The sequence below is a fragment of the Notolepis coatsorum genome, assembly GCF_963971535.1.
Source record: "Notolepis coatsorum genome assembly, chromosome: 18".
In the NCBI taxonomy this organism is placed as follows: Eukaryota; Metazoa; Chordata; class Actinopteri; order Aulopiformes; family Paralepididae; genus Notolepis; species Notolepis coatsorum.
This window is the reverse complement of record NC_140182.1, coordinates 92,186,161-92,204,060: the sequence shown is the minus strand read 5'-3', so window position 1 is coordinate 92,204,060 and position 17,900 is coordinate 92,186,161. Positions and strand designations below refer to the sequence as shown.

At 42.0% G+C, this 17,900-nt stretch overlaps 1 protein-coding gene across 1 annotated transcript in view; it reads right to left on the bottom strand.

Moving 5' to 3' along the window:
* LOC311245443 (cytosolic carboxypeptidase 2-like) overlaps nucleotides 1–17,900 on the bottom strand; it is a gene marked incomplete at both ends in the record, with an annotated part of 29,698 nt that overhangs the window by 9,482 nt on the left and 2,316 nt on the right. Inside the window, 10 exons of the mRNA XM_084335285.1 lie at nucleotides 896–964; nucleotides 1,072–1,132; nucleotides 1,686–1,744; nucleotides 1,862–1,962; nucleotides 2,071–2,197; nucleotides 2,639–2,798; nucleotides 3,395–3,737; nucleotides 4,848–5,290; nucleotides 6,499–6,649; nucleotides 9,532–9,714. Coding sequence (XP_084191411.1) covers nucleotides 896–964; nucleotides 1,072–1,132; nucleotides 1,686–1,744; nucleotides 1,862–1,962; nucleotides 2,071–2,197; nucleotides 2,639–2,798; nucleotides 3,395–3,737; nucleotides 4,848–5,290; nucleotides 6,499–6,649; nucleotides 9,532–9,714 — 1,697 coding nt within the window. The remainder of the gene's footprint in view (nucleotides 1–895; nucleotides 965–1,071; nucleotides 1,133–1,685; nucleotides 1,745–1,861; nucleotides 1,963–2,070; nucleotides 2,198–2,638; nucleotides 2,799–3,394; nucleotides 3,738–4,847; nucleotides 5,291–6,498; nucleotides 6,650–9,531; nucleotides 9,715–17,900) is intronic.

The window sequence follows — 17,900 nt, the reverse complement described above, 5'->3', positions numbered from 1 at the left end:
CACAATGTGAGACGGGACGTTGAGCCTCACTGTACCCGTGTTCAGGTTTCTGCTCAGTGATCAAGTTTTTTATATTTTTTTTTTTTACAATTTAGCTGTTGAGTGAATGAATGAATGAATGAAGTCATGTGTCTTTCCTGTATTTAGAAATTCACAAATGTATAAATTAAAAGGTATTTCAGTTTAAAGTGTGGTCCCTTTGAGTGGGTGGGTGGGTGGGGAAGGGAGGGGGCTATGTGCTGGGGTGGGTTTTTGTGGTGTGTATGTATGTATTTATATATACATTATGAATGTGAGAAAACAAACTGCCACACTGTAGGATCTCAACATTACACAATTCATTCCAATGTGGTTGACTCTACTACTACTAATAATAATAATAATATGTGAAATAATAGTGTGGTTGCCTCTACTACTATTATTAATAATAATAATAATAATAATAATAATAATAATAATAATAATAATAATAATAATAATAATAATAATAATAATAATAATAATAATAATAATAAATAATAATAATAAAAATAATAATAATAATAATAATAATAATAATAATAATAATAATAATAATAATAATAATAATAATAATAATAATAATAATAATAATAATAATAATAATAATGTAGTTGCCTCTACTACTATTAATACTACTAATAATAATATGTGAGATAATAGTAGCGTGGTTGCCTATATTACTAATAATAATATGTGAGATAATAGTGGTGTAGTTGCCTCTACTACTATTAATACTACTAATAATAATATGTGAGATAATAGTAGCGTGGTTGCCTATACTACTAATAATAATATGCGAGATAATAGTGGTGTGGTTGCCTCTACTACTAATAATAATAATATGCGAGATAATAGTAGTGTGGAGACTTCTCACATCTCTGTCCTGCCTAACTCGAGCTCTCAGCAACAGGTCCCTCTCCCTCTTAGACTTGCACTTCTGCATCTGAGGAACAGAGTCATTGCAGTCAGTCACAAAGGAGTCCAGTCTTATGCCAAACATGGGTTGGAATTCAATGTAACTATAGTAAGACAAATCCTCAGGACTGTTACCTTGGTAAAGGGCTGGGTGGGTGGCCAGTCCGACTCCGAGCTATTTGATGAGCCATCCGTGCTAAAATACATCCACAGACTCGGAGTTAGAAAATTACAATCTTAGAATGAGCTAGTCTACAGTGTTGCACTTTCAAATGACTTTAGCTTGATTCATGTTTATTTGTGAAGGTTCTATAGGCACGAGCCAAGGTCTAAATTTGAAAGAGTTAGAAAGAGTTTTGGATTCTGACTGTTGCAAAGCACGGTACCTAGTAGCCTCGTGAACAAAATGAGGTAGTACACTTGATTGATTGAAAACTTTATTAACAGATTGCAGAATGGGTACAGTACAGTACAATACATACAATTGTTAAGGGGATGCAGACCAGAGAAAGACTTTAGTCTTGTTTACATCAGGGTCCCCCATTTTCAATTCATCATAACATATATGACATACACGACTTATGGGGGACCCTGATGTAAACAAGACGAAAGTCTTTCTCTGGTCTGCACCCCTTAACAATTGTATGTATTGAGCTGTACTGTACCTGTACCCATTCTGCAATCTGTTAATAAAGTTTCAATCAATTACAGATAGACAGTACTGCTACATCTATACATTTATGACATACCTGTACTGGTTAGCATGCGGTCTCATCAGATCCTGAAGCTCTCGGATACATACATTGTACTGCAAAGACAAGTCAGTGAACACAGTCAGAGATCACGTGTGAGCTATTTCTGTGCTCCAGATGTAATATATAAAAAAATATATATATATATATATTAAAAATCGAATTACAACCACCTTTTTCCTGTCAGGGTTGCAGTAGTCCAACAGTGTGGCACAGAAATGAACTCCCATCATCTCCAGGTCTTGTGTGCTGAAATGTGTGCCTTTCCTTTTATCTGCAATAAAAACCAAACAAAGCGGCATCTCCTCATCATTCCCACCACCATTCATTCAATTAGATTACTCAACGTGGCTAGAAAGGCGAGGGTGATCTATATATATACCGATACTGGAGCCACACAAGGAGGTCTCCAAGGTGAAGCTGTGGAGGACACCCAGTCTCCAGAGGGCGACTCTACCGGTCCTCTCCTTGCTGCGTTGGACCCGGAACTTACAGCTCTGGAAGGAGAACTGAAACACACACACAGGGCTGTTCCGATAGAGAGAAGGTTGAGGCCGGGAGCTTGATCCCTTCAATACATTTTATTGGGTCTATGTGTTCCTGAGACAAAATCCAAAGGAGTTCATTACCGAAACACGTGCTCATAACAACGTTTATTGAAGGAATTGAGCCGTCTGCCTGACTTTACTCTCTACTGGAACTGACTGGAATTCCTAGGACATGACGGAAGCACCAGCACCTCATTGCTAAGAAGACATGGTTGTTGAGTAATGAGTGCATCAGAGTGCTGTAATCACTGCAGAGCTAGGAATGTGTATGCATATAGGCATTAAATATTATTTTTTCATGGGAATTAGTTTGACTTGACTGTGGTCAGCAGGTAACTAAGGCTGCTGTAACTAAGGGTGGAAATAGGGCAATTAGAAAAAAGCAAAAGCAAAGTACAATACCATGTCAGGGCTGTTCTTGCTTAGCATCAAAGGAAAGACCCGTTCATGGGGGAGTAGGCCAGCCTGCCCGGGATCCTCACAGCCATACATGAAGACGTTCTGCTTCTGGCTGTGCCCGTGGAGATCACAGTAGAGCAGCACCGTACGCTCCTCACACAGCCTAGAGACAGATGGGTCAAACATTTATTACGGGTCTAATAAGGGGAAGCTGATTTTTAGATTCGATTAGATTCAAATGTATCGTCATTATGCAGCACAGGTACAGTACAACGAAAAGAAGTTTGCGCCAGAGTGCAAATGTAACAGTAAAGTGCGATAGTAATATACAATGTACAGGTGATTAAACTGAGTATAAAATATATAAATAAGTACTACTGAGTGTAGTGCTAATGTATGTAAGGATGTATGTACAGAGTTGTAATATAGTCATACTGGCCAACAGCGTAACTAGTAAGAGTAGGTTATGTAGGATATGTAGATATAGATATAGTATCTACAGATATGTAAGAGGATTATGTGCAGGTAAGTACAGACAGGTGTGGATATATATATATATATATATATATATATATATATATATATATATATATATATATATATATATATATATATATATAGTGAGAATAAATATATATATATACGATATATACAGCACTATCATACAGAGTTATGGATTATATGCAGGTATATACAGTATTTTGTGCTATTTGTTCCACTGTGATCATTCTATGGGAAAGGTTCTCCTGTCTCTGGTACCTCTGGACCATGGAGCGTGTCGCCCACACGGTGGGGAAGGAGTTCTTGAGGGCGGAGCGGTAGTTGCGGTTCATGTCCTGGCCTGTCAGGGAGCAGCGGTAGTTTCCTACGATCACACCGTCGGGGTTCAGCATGGGCACCAGCTTGAACACGAACGCCTCCCGCAGGGCGTCGGCGTCGGGCGAGTCCCCTAGCAGGAAGTTGATCATGCCCCTCATCACCCAGGAACTGTTGGTCTCCCCCGGGTGGATCCGAGCAGTCAGCACCACCGCCGGTTTCGGTGCACCATTCCTCTCCCTGGTGCTGGATGGGTTGGTTATGGTCAGCACTGGGACCAGGTTACCTGCCAGAAAGCAAGTGGAGATGAAGCGGGTACGTCCAGCTGCGTGATAATATCACGGCGCAGGACTGACGGACACTGATCAATAAATTAATAAGACTCCGTATTCTGATGCAATAATTAAGCTACTTTAGAATAACTTACCAAAAATCTGCAGTTTTACCTCCATCTAAAGTCATCTTTAGATGGCATCCTGTCATCCGCTGTCAACACCACCATTCTTCCCAAGTGTCAGGCTACTCATTCACTTCCATTCATTTTGAGGACCAAGTCTAAATATATTATATACTTTTTTATGAAAGAGATCACCTTATTTTTAACATTCGCTTGTATTTAAATTGTTATTTTTTTGTTAAGTATTGTGTGATCTGTGTGAAGGGCAAGCAAACTAAGATTTTCATTGTACGGCAAACTGTCTGTTTAACTGTGCACATGACAATAAATAATCTTGAATCTTGAATAATACTTCTGAGGTATAAACAAACTATACAGTAACATTATTCTATGTAATATATTTTCTGTGTCAAATAAATGTTGCCATTTTCAAATTATAAGTAAAGGAACTATTTCTCACTTGAGGTGTAGTTTGACCAACTTTTCTTCAGACTGAATCTTTCTTTTGAATCTTTCAACTTAATCTTTCCTCCAGCAAGACAGTAGATAACCATGGTAACCACTCCCCAAACATTCCACGCAAGACAAAGATACACAGCACTCAAACCTATAACAAATCGACCGGATCTGCTTTTATTTTTTCAAAGGTAATAAATCTGTGAAGACACATGAAATGCCAAAAATACTTTGACTCAGAATTGTCTGTTTTATTGAAATATGCACATCAGTAGTTTGTTTATACTTCAGAAATATAATATTTAGACTAGGTCCCCAAAAATGAATGGAAATGAAAGAGGAGCCTGACACCTGGGCGGAATGGTGGTGTGGACAGATACTAGATAAATATCCCTTTAAGATGTTTATTCTCACCATAGAACAATGATTTGATCCATACAGATCTTCGTTACGGATCAAAAATGTTGAACTGTGCTGAAGATAAACACTTCATGAGAGCTTTTAATCATTTGTGAGGATGACACCATTAACTATTTAATTTACCTGCCAGAGAGCGACACAGGGTCCGGACTTTACAGAAGCCCGAGCACCTGCCGTCCCGCTCTATGTGGGACAGTTGGGCCCACAGGTTGGAGTAGGTGTAGGGATAGCAGTGGGCCAGGTAGCAGGTGTCCCGGTCGTAGGGAAAGCAAAGGGACCAGGAGAGGGAGTAGCACGGCTGGTTGAAGTTCTGGCGGCCGTTGCGGTAATACGAGACATCCTGGCCCACCCGGTGCCAGCCCACCCCCTGACTTTTGGCCTTCTCCTCGGAGTAGAGCAAGGGTAGCTGGCCGAGCTCATACAGACTGGTCGTCTTCAGCAGATTGGTGACGGTAAAGCGGTAACGCACGCGCGAGCGTGTATTCCTGACCTGGAAGTAAAACCACTGGGTGTGCCTCTCGGTGTAGAGGTCGGTCCGGATAGAGAGCTCATAATCAAATTCACCTCTGAGAGAAGACAGGGTAATACAGGTGGAAACAAGATAAGTATTAGTGTGTTTATTTGTGGTTACTTATTGTACAGGTTTTGCACACCGGAGTAAAAGGTGACTGGTGTGTAGGAGAAGACTGTGGGTGCGCAATTAAGAAAGAGAAATAAAGAGCTCCCGCACGCCGTCTTCTTCACTTGCAGTTAAAACATCTTGTTTGTACCCTCATTTGAAATGTGGATAGGAGAGCTGGGTGAGACCCTCTACTTAGAGAGGCTTAGATTTAAAAATGCAGGACGGAAAAAGGTGTTTGATAAGGCATGGTGACCAGTGTTGGATTACTTAAAGGGTCTGAGGGAGGATGCAGATGGTATATAAGTTCACAGTGTTATTCTTGCAACATTAATGGCTGAAGGTATATTCTCTGTTCTGTCTTGGCTTTTTGCCTTTTTCTATTGTTTTGGTCTTTGGTCTCTTTCCCATTTTCAAGAATCTATCTTATTTAGCTATCCTAAAAATTTTCTTTGAAGGAAAAGAAAAATAAGTTTGCTTGTGTGCATCAATATGGAATGTATCCAAAGCACCCTGCAATAAAAATATGTATATATATAAAAAAAAAACATAACAATGTTGCAAGTGCCGAAGACTCTTTGTTGCTACTAATAGAGGCTTTACACAGGTTGCGTGTGCAGTTGTGTAGTTCTTCCAACATGAAAGAAAATGCTTAGTTTCTGTGCAGTGGCAGAGTAGGAAAAACACTGAAAGTACTGTTCAGCTGCAACTTGTTTCCAAGATCCAGTAATAAAACACCATGTTATTAAATTTTTGTTGACATATCTCTCATATATCAATGATCAACATATAGCAACTATAATTTTGCACATAGCAACAGGGAGGAAACATTTACATTTCAAACATTCTGTGCAAGGCCTCTATAGATGCCTTGCATGGAATGTTTGTGTAGTTCTCTCTCTTCCAACGTCTCCACCACTTCTCTCTACCACTGGTGACCACTTTCAAAAAGAAAATGCCTAATTTCTGTAACAGTGTTAAGTAGGTAAAACGTTGGAAAAGCATGAGCTTATTGTTCCACTGAGACTTGTTTACAAGATCTCAAGGTCAATAGGACCTTTTTGTTGATATATTTGTCATACATCCCCACATAGCAACCGCAGTTTCTTTTTGTGAAAGGCCTCTATTGGGCCGTGAAGCGAGCGCTGGCCTTACATTTGGACAGCATTCAGGAGGTTGCCACTCTCAAACCGCGCTTCAAACAGCAACGTGGTGTCTTCTGGCCCAGCGAGAGACACAGCAGCGGAGCTCAGAGTCACCCCCCGGGTCCCGCCGACACGAGAACCCAAGTACAATCTCCTCTTCTCTGCAACAACAAATAAAATTAACAACAAAAAAACAAGAGACATGATTAGAAATACACTGTATGGGTTTCTGGGAAAATGAGGTCACTCCAAAAAAGGAAAAGGTGACATCAAATGACCAGATTCATTTGTTTACCGCCTTGCGTGTTGTATACAACTTTTCCCTCTGCCACTGCTGTCTCTCTCTGCTCCTCGCAGTTTATTGTGTTGACCCGTTTACATAGAAGTTCTGGGTTTGGAGGAACCCAGTCTGAAAAAGGAGAAATATATAGACATCAAGAAGTGAAAAAAACACATCCTCTTTATGTTGTTGAGTGGTAGTCACATCAAGTTCAAGTTTCTTTATTAGTTGTCATACAGAAGTACAGAATAATTTTATATAAAATGCTTCTTTCTGTTTTGCTCCAGAGATTGTGCTAGATAAAAATATACTTTTTATACTTATCTATTTTTATCTAGCACAATCTCTGGAGCAAAACAGAAAGAAGCATTTTATATAAAGGTATTCTGTACTTCTGTATGACAACTGTAACTGAGGGGTACAATTCCCTGACTGTATTAATCAAGTATTAGTATCATTAAACTACTACCGTCTTATGTACATTACTGGCCAACACCGTACACAGGTATATGATGAGAACTTCTCCACAATAACACGGTTTCCACTCAAATACTCGTTTAGAATATTTATTACATCAAAAGGTATTATTACATTTATCATTTGAATGCACTTGTAAGGCAAAGAATGTGCGTAGGCAAGTCAATACTGAATATTAGGAATTCTCTATTGTACTCTGGGAAGGGGTGTACTACCGGTTGTAAGCCAGCAGGGGGAGGCAATGCTCTATGAAAGTCAATGGGTCCACGGAGGCGATCTTACTCCCTGGAGCAGCGGAGAAAGGCAGCCTCTGTACTCTCAATGTGCAGCAGCGAAGGTGGAAGCCGTGGAGTCTCTGCTCCAACAGAGACGGGCTCGAATGATGTCCTCACGAGCATGTGTAGATCCCACAGTAGCAGCGGGGTAGGCGGTTCTCTGCTCCAGCAGCCACAGTCAAAAGCAATAATCCTGCCGGAAGGTGGCTCTGCTGGCGCCGATGTAGATATCCTCCGTGGTGCGCGGTGGTCCACGGTTGAACGTGACGTTACTATCCTATTAGCACGCGGCAATAAGTGCTCTATGTAGACGCACAATTACTCACTCCACGTGGTCTTTGACTCGTAATGAAAATGAAGGCTTTTACTAGTAAGTAGCGAACGATACGGTAAACAAACGTAGTAGGATAAACACGACTCTATTTGAGGCAATACGAGCCCTGCTGTACCGCACGTTGCGTAGTGGGTAAGGCTTTACTTGGTAACTGAACCAGACTGAACTGAAGGCGAACTGAAAAGGAAGTTCTGTATTCGCTGGTCATATTTATACGTACGGTGGACAAATAGTGCCGCTCTGCTTTCGGTAGCCGTATTCATGGGGAGAAGCGGGCATGTTAAGACAAGTCATGTCGGTAGCTTTCAAGTCAGCTCTAGGGGGTAAGTCACTGGCGCCTAGGGGATCGCTTCCAATAGGAGAACGAATATTATGGTCTGTCCTGTACCAGGTAAAGGGATATTCCGTGTATATGTACAAAGAATATACAAGGGATATCAAACGATATACAAATACCATACATGGGATCTCAGGCAATAAATATATATATTCGGTTTAATCTGACCCTTTGTAACAACAACTAATGAAGAAACTTGAACTTGATGTGACTACCAGTACAAAATATTCTAGTATTATACTGTATATAAACATTTTTGGCCAATGACTCCAAACTGACAGTCTATACTGTTCAGTAAAAGTACTGGATCAGAGCGGCACTGGGTATCGGCCAATACTGAAAGTGTAGTCCTCTGCAGTGACAATGTGGTGTCTGTGCACCCCTAACAACTAAGGGCGTTTTCACACCTGGCTCGTTTGGAGCTGTTGATCCGAAACCTGGAGCGTTTCCCCCCTATTTCGGTTCAGTTGGGCATATATGAACACAGCAATCACATCCTGTTGCGGAACAAAACAAGCGGGCCGAGACCACCTAGAGAGCGTGATCTCGGCGCACTTCCAAACGAACCCGACGCGACTCGTACGCTGTGAGAATGCAATCGACTTAACACACCGACACAATAATAATACGTCGTGGGTCAATGTGGAGCAGCGATGAGGTACACTGCGTCGTTGATATTTGGGCAGACGATCACAAGTACACTGAAGTGTACAGACAGTTTAGTGACCGAATGAGGGGAAAGGGGCTTTGAAAGGTCTGTCGAACAGTGTCGCGCTGCTGCACGTTGTTACAGCGGAGATACAACAAGCAGAGCAGACCCCTGAATGAAATTCTCTCTCTCTCTCTCTCTCTCTCTCTCTCTCTCTCTCTCTCTCTCTCTCTCTCTCTCTCTCTCTCTCTCTCTCTCTCTCTCTCTCTCTCTCTCTCTCTCTCTCTCTCTCTCTCTCTCTCTCTCTCTCTCTCTCTCTCTCTCTCTCTCTCTCTCTCTCTCTCTCTCTCTCTCTCTCTCTCTCTCTCTCTCTCTCTCTCTCTCTCTCTCTCTCTCTCTCTCTCTCTCTCTCTCTCTCTCTCTCTCTCTCTCTCTCTCTCTCTCTCTCTCTCTCTCTCTCTCTCTCTCTCTCTCTCTCTCATCTGACCAATGAGTGACAGTTTGCTCACGCATGCATTTGTTTTGATCCGCTATTAACACAGCCGTGTGAACACAAACGAACTAAAGGACAAGTGCAACATTGTATCATTATAGTCCCTGTTTCTCCTGAATCGGAACAAAGCAAACAAACTACAGGTGTGAAAACACCCTAACTTAACCCAACATATCTCTCCCGGTTGTCGCGGCTCACCGATGTGATGGACCTCCTCGGGGGAGACCTCACACTCTTGGGGCCAGCGTGGGACCGTCTGCGACACGTGTCCTGACAAGCCGTACAGGGGCAGCGGCTCTCTGAGTCGGGGCACCAGCCTCCCAGACTGGACGTCAAAAAGCACCTGGGTGGTTCTGGGCAACTCTGGAACTCTGGCCAGATCTGTGTGAAAAAGAATAGCTAACTCTACTATTTTAGGCAACAACCGGTTGTCAACCGGTTGTCAGCCAATTTGGTGTCAGTAGTTGTATTCTTTATTTTCCATCTATGCTTGTCTTATATATTGTAGCGACCCTGAGATTTGGGTGATTGGTCAGCACTCTACCAACACTCTGGTACAACTGATACCTGGTACCAACACTCTAGCACTCTGCACTCTACACTCTACCAACCTGGGGCTGGCAGGCGACGCTGTTCGTCGCGTGGGCCCGGTGTTGGTAGAGGGGAGGGGGCAGGGGCTGACCTGGGAACATTATAAGAGGGTGTGGCACCTAGGGCCTGCAGCCTCTTGAGGCATGGGAAGCTATAGGGATGAGTCACTTGTACCGAAGCCATATCCGAGATGCTTGAATAAAGACCAAAGTGAGAAATAACATCTTCCTCGAGAGTCGCCAATAACGAACATCAAACAGGGTTTGTTACAATATTTTAACTTGTCTCTCCACTCAGTCATTGTGAATGAGGATGACCTCAATGGTTCTTCAAGTTTGAAATAAAGGTTTTGAAATTAAATGAAATAGCATTATTTCTAGTACAGCCTAATATATCAGCAGCAGATCTTACCTTCCTTCTTGTGTGAACTCTGATCCTCCCGATGCCCTCGAAGGGAGTATAAAGACGTCAGAGGCATTCTTCTATCTCGGATGCACCAAACCTTCCCAGTCTCCTTGTCCGAGCAACTGTAGTAGAACTTGGATAGAAATGTATATTCTGGTCTTTAGGTCTAGTAGTCCTCAAGGTTTGCAATATTGCTGAATGGGAGTTGTGTTGTTAATTCTTTCGACATGAAGACAGATTCCAAGTCCCATTACTCAGGAAATGCCTGCAAAGGGCATGATTATAGATTATAAAAATAGAAAGCTTCTCTGGAGCTCCCACCAGAATGTAATTCTATTACCTTGTCACTTAAAACTCATTGGTCTGGTCGTCCAGCATCTAGCGTACTACACATGAAACCCTTTCCTGATAAAATGACAGTGCCCAGTGCCCACACACACTAACGTTACCTTGGGAAGTGCCCACACACACTAATGACAACTACCTAATCAACCAAATCTGTTAACGTTGGTGGCTAACTAACACACGTGGAGTGTTCAAATCGACTTTAGTTTCATTCATGAGTACTGTAGGTAGGCTACAATGTACAATGCCAATGGGACCCCCCGCCCCTCCTGAAAAAATTATAATAAAAAAAATTATTATACAACTTGAGTGCGCTCGCTCTGACACTGGTTGTAAATAGTTATGAGTGTTGTATGTGCCTCCCTGTATTGTAAATAGTTCATATGTGTGTTGTCACTACTGTATGTAATTTATGTGTTGTAAATAAATATTGTTAATATTTATTTACCTAATTTATGTGCAATCGTTTCATTTCAGCTCAGTGTAGAGAAATGCACCGATACTAACAACCGCCTTACTGCACGCGTCTATGACAACACTGTTGACACCACGTATCCATGACACGCGCGCCCGCGACAACACTAGTAGTTTTGGGGGGTCTACCACCCCCTCTGAAAAAAATCCTAGGGGAAACACTGGTAAGTAACAGTACAGTATATCTGTATGTCACGTATGTCATAAATGTTATGAATTGAAAATGGGGGACCCTGATGTAAACCAGACGAAAGTCTTTCTCTGGTCTGCATCCCCTTAACACTTTGAGTGCCAACGACGAGATTTCTCGTAGGGCTGGGCAATATGGCCAAAAACGTTATCGTGATAAGATTATAAAATTATTTTCATATAACTCGATATCGATAATTATCGTCGATATAATGTCTGTCAAGTTTAATTAACTTATTATGCCCGGCGCCGATGGACGGGCTATTAATAGACTTGTTTTGCTGCTGTGAATGTCTCGAGAGTCGAGTTGATGTTGTCATCAGTCCGCGCACGTTAGCAGTTAGCCAAAGCAAGCGGAGTATCTCATGACAATGTACTAAAAATGACCCTAAAATACTCTGTTCCGCCCAATTCATTGCAACGACGTCCACCGTATACCCCACACTAGGGGTGGACGGTATAAACGGTATACGGTATAAACGGTATTAATTTGCTCTACGGTATGGATTTTGACTATACCGTGTAACCGGTAGAGCAGCTCTAAAATAGCAATGACGTCATGTAACCACAGCGCGACTATTTCAATCGCATTTTCCCCTAAAAATAGATCGAATTAGTCATAGATAATAGATATGTGCAAACTGGAAAAAGTTATTTAGGAGGCTTCGCGCAGTGGGCGACTGGGCGTGTCAACACGCAATTGTCATTTCATAATAAACACATATCACCGCGGCGCACAGCAAGTTTCAATTTCAGTTCCTGGCATTTTTAACCAGTGGAGAAAGGTAAGAGATGTCCCTATCGTTTTTCTTATATGAATTATTCTACGTTAATAAAACATACCTGGTGATCAACTACAGTTTGCTGTAAACATTATGATATGCGTGTAGTGTTATGATAACGACGGCTGCAGCGGGAGCCGGGAGGACGGCTGGAGCAGTGGATTTGCGAATAGCATGCAGCTGCAGAGCCGCAGAGCCAGCGGCGCTTTCAGGTCAGGTCCGCTCAACAGCGCCCCCCCACCCAACGGCTGAAAGCTGTGACCAGACCTGAAAGCGCCGCTGGCTCTGCGGCTCTGCAGCTACATATGCTTCTAGCAAAATCCAGCATCCAGCCCGGCTGTTTGCAATGGGAGCAGCACGGACTCGGGACTTATTTTATTTGGAATATAATGACTTTATACGCAAAAGTAGCCTAGTTTTAAGTTAAAATATTATAAATCTACATGCCTTGAGGATGTCATTCTTTATATAGCCTGCCTATCAGGCAAAAAAAATTATTCTAACGGAAACACTGATACCGTGATATATACCGTTACCGTCTATGCTTCAAATTATACCGTGATATACATTTTAGACCATACCGTCCACCCCTACCCCACACTACTATAACAGTTACCCTCAGAATTCAAAATTCAAAACACACACCAACTCGGCAGGTAACCTGTAAAATAGCGCCGTGCAAGCTAATTAGCCCTAGCCAGCCTCGTTTCCGAGCGGAGTATCTCATGACAATGTACTAAAAATGACCCTAAAATACTCTGTTCCGCCCAATTCATTGCAATGACGTCCACTGTATACCCCACACTACTATAACAGTTACCCTCAGAATTCAAAACACACACCAACTCGGCAGGTAACCTGTAAAATAGCGCCGTGCAAGCTAATTAGCCCTAGCCAGCCTCGTTTCCGAGCGGAGTATCTCATGACAATGTACTAAAAATGACCCTAAAATACTCTGTTCCGCCCAATCCATTGCAACGACGTCCACCGTATACCCCACACTACTATAACAGTTACCCTCAGAATTCAAAAACACACACCAACTCGGCAGGTAAACTGTAAAATAGCGCCGTGCAAGCTAATTAGCCCTAGCCAGCCTTGTTTACTGAGTCCTACCTCCGCGTCTCCTTCCGGGTCTCCTTCCGCTATCGGCCATCTCCTTCACTGATTGGTTGTTAGTGCGTGTGCTCATATCCAAGCTTGGAAAATCGATATATCGAACTTTGCGACCACGTTTCATGTTTATTTCGAGGAAATAATTTATCGCGATAGTTATCGTTATCGTTTTATCGCCCAGCCCTAATTTCTCGTTAGTTCATGCCAACCGTTGAGTGCCAACGTTTTTTTTTGGTTGCGATTTCCATTCATATTTCATCAATCTAGCCTCCCGTTACCACTGGGACTCTGTCTGAGCTCCATTGGGAAAATACCGCCCCCTATCGTCTCTCTGTGTGGTACTGCACCCCTTTGGATTGGATTGAATGAAACGCATGAAAAAAAAAATCCTGCTTCCACATTTTACTTCTCAGGCATGTAACTCGAGCCGATCGGATTCATTGTGGACCATCAGAACAGCGTGGAATTGGTGTTTCGACCACCCAGCGTTGGATCAATAAACACGATTGATATTTGGAATGGCGATCAGGAATTGGAATAATCTTTTTGGAGAACATCTGATCTGAGGTAAGGAATCTATTTTACCAGTCTTGGGAAAATCAGAGCTTTTTTCACAGAGATATCAAAGTGGGCCCTTTGTGTGCGTGTGCGTGTGTGTGTGTGTTGATCAGGAAATGGATAATCGATTTTTCAGCCCGCTTCTATAGCGTGCATAAGTAAGTACACATATACTATCGATAATCTAGCGTTTATTTGAAAACGATTCATAAATAGGCCGAAAAATTACAACGTTTTTTGTGTATTCCAGTATATTCCAGTAAAGGGCGATTATCACAGAATCTTCTGAAATGTTCTGGAACTTTCATAAAACGAGCGTTTTTCAAAATGGTATAAAACGGAAATGAACCGATTAAAAAACAATCCATTTCGACAATGTTGACTGCAAACAAGTCATTGATAAGCGACGGCCATATTATACACATAGCCCAGCGTTTCCGTTAGCCGGTAATTACCGGTATTTGACCGGCAAAATCTGTTGAAGTCCGACATATTTAATCTCTCCGGTCATAATGTCCGGTGAAAATCATTCCCTCTAAGCACAATTAGATTATTTGAATTGTATTAAAATAGACTAAAATTAAATAGCCTATGCGATGAACGAAACAATCATTACATTTGTTTCATCGTTGCTTCACCAAGCAGCCGGTCTAATAATGACACCGCTGTGTCAGCGCAAGCTTGCTGCTCCTAGATTTGTGAGAAGCATCCATCTGCAGCCCCACAGAATGCAGTACTCCAATCCAGCCATTGGCAATTCAGCTGTTGGGTGGGCGGCGCTGCTGAGCCCAGACCGGACCGGACCTAAAAACACCGCTGCTCTGTCGGTCTGCAGCTCCATGCTTCACGTAAATCTAACAGCCAGCTCGCGCTGACACAGCGGTGTCATTATTAGACCGGCTGCTTGGTGAAGCAACGATGAAACAAATGTAATGATTGTTTCGTTCATCGCATAGGCTATTTAATTTTAGTCTATTTTAATACAATTCAAATAATCAAATTGTGCTTAGAGGGAATTATTTTCACAGGACATTGTGACCAGCACCAAGTCGTTGGGAGGTGGAGTCATCACGCAAACCCACGATAATGTTGCCGTCTCTCTCTGCCAAATTTCTCAGTTCTTCGCTTGATATAATTAATACAAATGTCCAATATAACGGAATTCGTTAGCTCATAAAAATGTGATTATAACAGACTGCTGTTTAATGTTGGGCAGACTGCCCACCGACACCTCAAGTCGGCAGCAGCACGAAGTCTCGAGGGACTTATTTTATTTGGAATATATTAATGACTGTATACGCAAAAGTAGCCTAGTTTTAAGTTAAAATATTATAAATGCCTTGATGATGTCATTCTTTATATAGGCCTATCAATTGTTTTTAAGCTCAATAAACTCTGACCGGAATTTATCCCATTTGTCCGGTAGATTGAAATCTACCGGACACTCAGACCTGCAAAAAAAAATTCTAACGGAAACCCTGACATAGCCATAATTTAAGATATAGTTTATGCGTTCGCAAATATGAGAGCTCTATCATTGAAGTGGGCGTTGGCACGCAACAGGGTTCCCGGACACCGGACCCGTGGCACGGAAAGTGTTAACAATTGTGTGTAGTTTCAAGTTTTCAAGTTTCTTTAATAGTTGTCATACAGAAGTACAGAATACTTTTGTACAAAATGCTTCTTACTGTTGCGCTCCAGAGACTGTGCATGACAAGATAAGTATGAAATAAAAACATAGTAAAAATTAGAAGTAAAAAAAGAGGTCACAGTGTTCAGTTTAGACATATGTACAATGTTCGTAGACGTAGTTACCATACAATATACAATACTGTGCAGTGTACTAATATACAATACTATATAGTGCAAGGCATAAATGGACGAGGTGCAGTTTAGGTACAATTCACAGTAGGTGTACGAGTTGTAGTGCAAATCCTTTATCAATAAATATAAAGTGTAAGTGTGTTTGTGTGATCTAAAGTGTGGAGAGTGGGTGCTGCAGTGTGTTGTTTGTTTGAGTGAGTGTGTGCGTGTGGGTGTGTGTGCTGTGTGCATTTGATGGTTGTTGCATAGTGATTATTGTTCGTTTAGCGATTATTGTTCGTTTAGCAGCCTGATGGCCTGGGGATAGAAGCTCCTTCTGAGTCTTTCTATTGAGCCATACTGTATTGTACCCATTCTACAATCTGTTAATACAAATTTCAATCAATCAATCAATCAATCAACATTGGCGCGAACAACACGATTCGCACCATGGCTTCCTCAGGTTCGCACTGCTGGTCTCTGACATGGACAAGTTGCAGGTTGAAAAAACCCTCAGCTCTGAAATCGGCAGAATCTGCACCTGGCTCGCTGATAAAACTATCATTACACCTGGGCAAAACAGAGTCCATTCTCTTCGGATCAAATAACAAACTCAGCAAGACCAACGGCTTCTCACAGTGGGTGACAATATTATTTGTCACAAGGAAAGATGAAATTACATACCTGGGTTCCATCCTAGAGGCAAATCTTTCCTGTGACAAAATGGCAACCAATGTAATCAAAAAAGTCAACCAACGAACAAGATTTGTGTACCGGGTCTCCTCTCTGGTAAACTAGAATACCCTGAAACAGGAGCATTCATTCAAGGGTACTACGAATATGCCTGCACCTCATGGTACCAAAGCACCTAAAAACAAAATTACAAAAAACAACTGGTCAGACTACTGCTTAACCTCACTCCTAAAACCCACCTCACCCCTGCCCACTTTGACAACCTAGGATGGCTTAGAGTAGACGACAGAGTACAGAAACTTGCAATGGGCCTGGTCTACAAGATACACTACACCACTAAGGTACCCATGTACATGTCAAAATACTTCCCAAAGGTCAGTGAATACCACGACCACAACACCAGAGGAAGCTCAACAAATCATGTTAAACCCAGATTCGGCTCAAACAAGGGACTAAACACGTTTAGCAATTATGCCACATCAATGTGGAACGCCCTACCCACAGCTGTAAGGAATGTGAATCACCACCCACCTTCAAAACCGCTCTCAAAGAGCACCTATGGGAGGCTGCAATTTTAAACTGTCCCCTGTAAATGTCCAAACCCAACCCCCTCCAATGTAGTTCCCCCACCTACTCACCCCCCCCCCCCCCCCCCACCTACCCAACCTCCTCCGATGTAGTTTCTTCCCCCTCAAATGTATACTCTCAAATGTATATAATGTATATACTCTCTTCTTAATTATTAATCAGAGTTTCCAACGCCAGGGTCTATATGACAGGTGTTGTACTCTTAGGCCATGGTTACACTGGGGTTTCTGTTTTTGTTTTTGTTGCTGAATGATTACGTTTGCATGTCCAAGTTAAAAAGAAACGCCGTTTTGGCAGGGAACGCTCAAAAGGTGTTTTCGTTTTGGAAACTCGCCGACAATGGTGCCATGTAATCTGCGCGAGCCGGATACGGAGCCGTTCTGCCCAATGCGCAGTAGAGACCCGCACGGTTATTTCCAGTGTTTAGAGCAGAGCTGTCCCAAGTAGCTGCGGCTACCATGTGTTGTCAAGTTATTGTTATAAGGAGCCCAGTCCAAGCTACAACAGTCTGCATTCCCTTAACAATTGTTTGTATTGAGCCGTATTGTATTGTACCCATTCTGCAATCTGTTAAATAAAGTTTACATCCATTCATTCTGCTAGCATTAACGTTACCAAGCTGCTAGCCACAATGCTACTGTTATAATGGCATATCCCAATCACGTTAGCACGTAAGCTAACAAACTTCGCTGCTAGCCACAATGCTATACTGTTATACTGGCATAACCCAATCACGTTAGCACGTAAGCTAACAAAATCGGCGACAATCTTTTTGTGAGACTAAACTCCGCTCTTGGTGGTCAATTGTGTTGCTGTTAGTTTTGTTTCATCAACAAATCATCAACAAATTAGGCAGAACACACAATGAATGTATCCGTTTTTGTTTATTGCACTTTATTTCTTGCTGAAAAATAAATGCTATGTGGCTAAATGGCTCATGCGAGGTATAAAGATGGTGGCTTTTGAGATTTTGAGCAGGATGTGGAGCGTCTCATTCAACCTTTCTGATTGGTTGAAAATGGC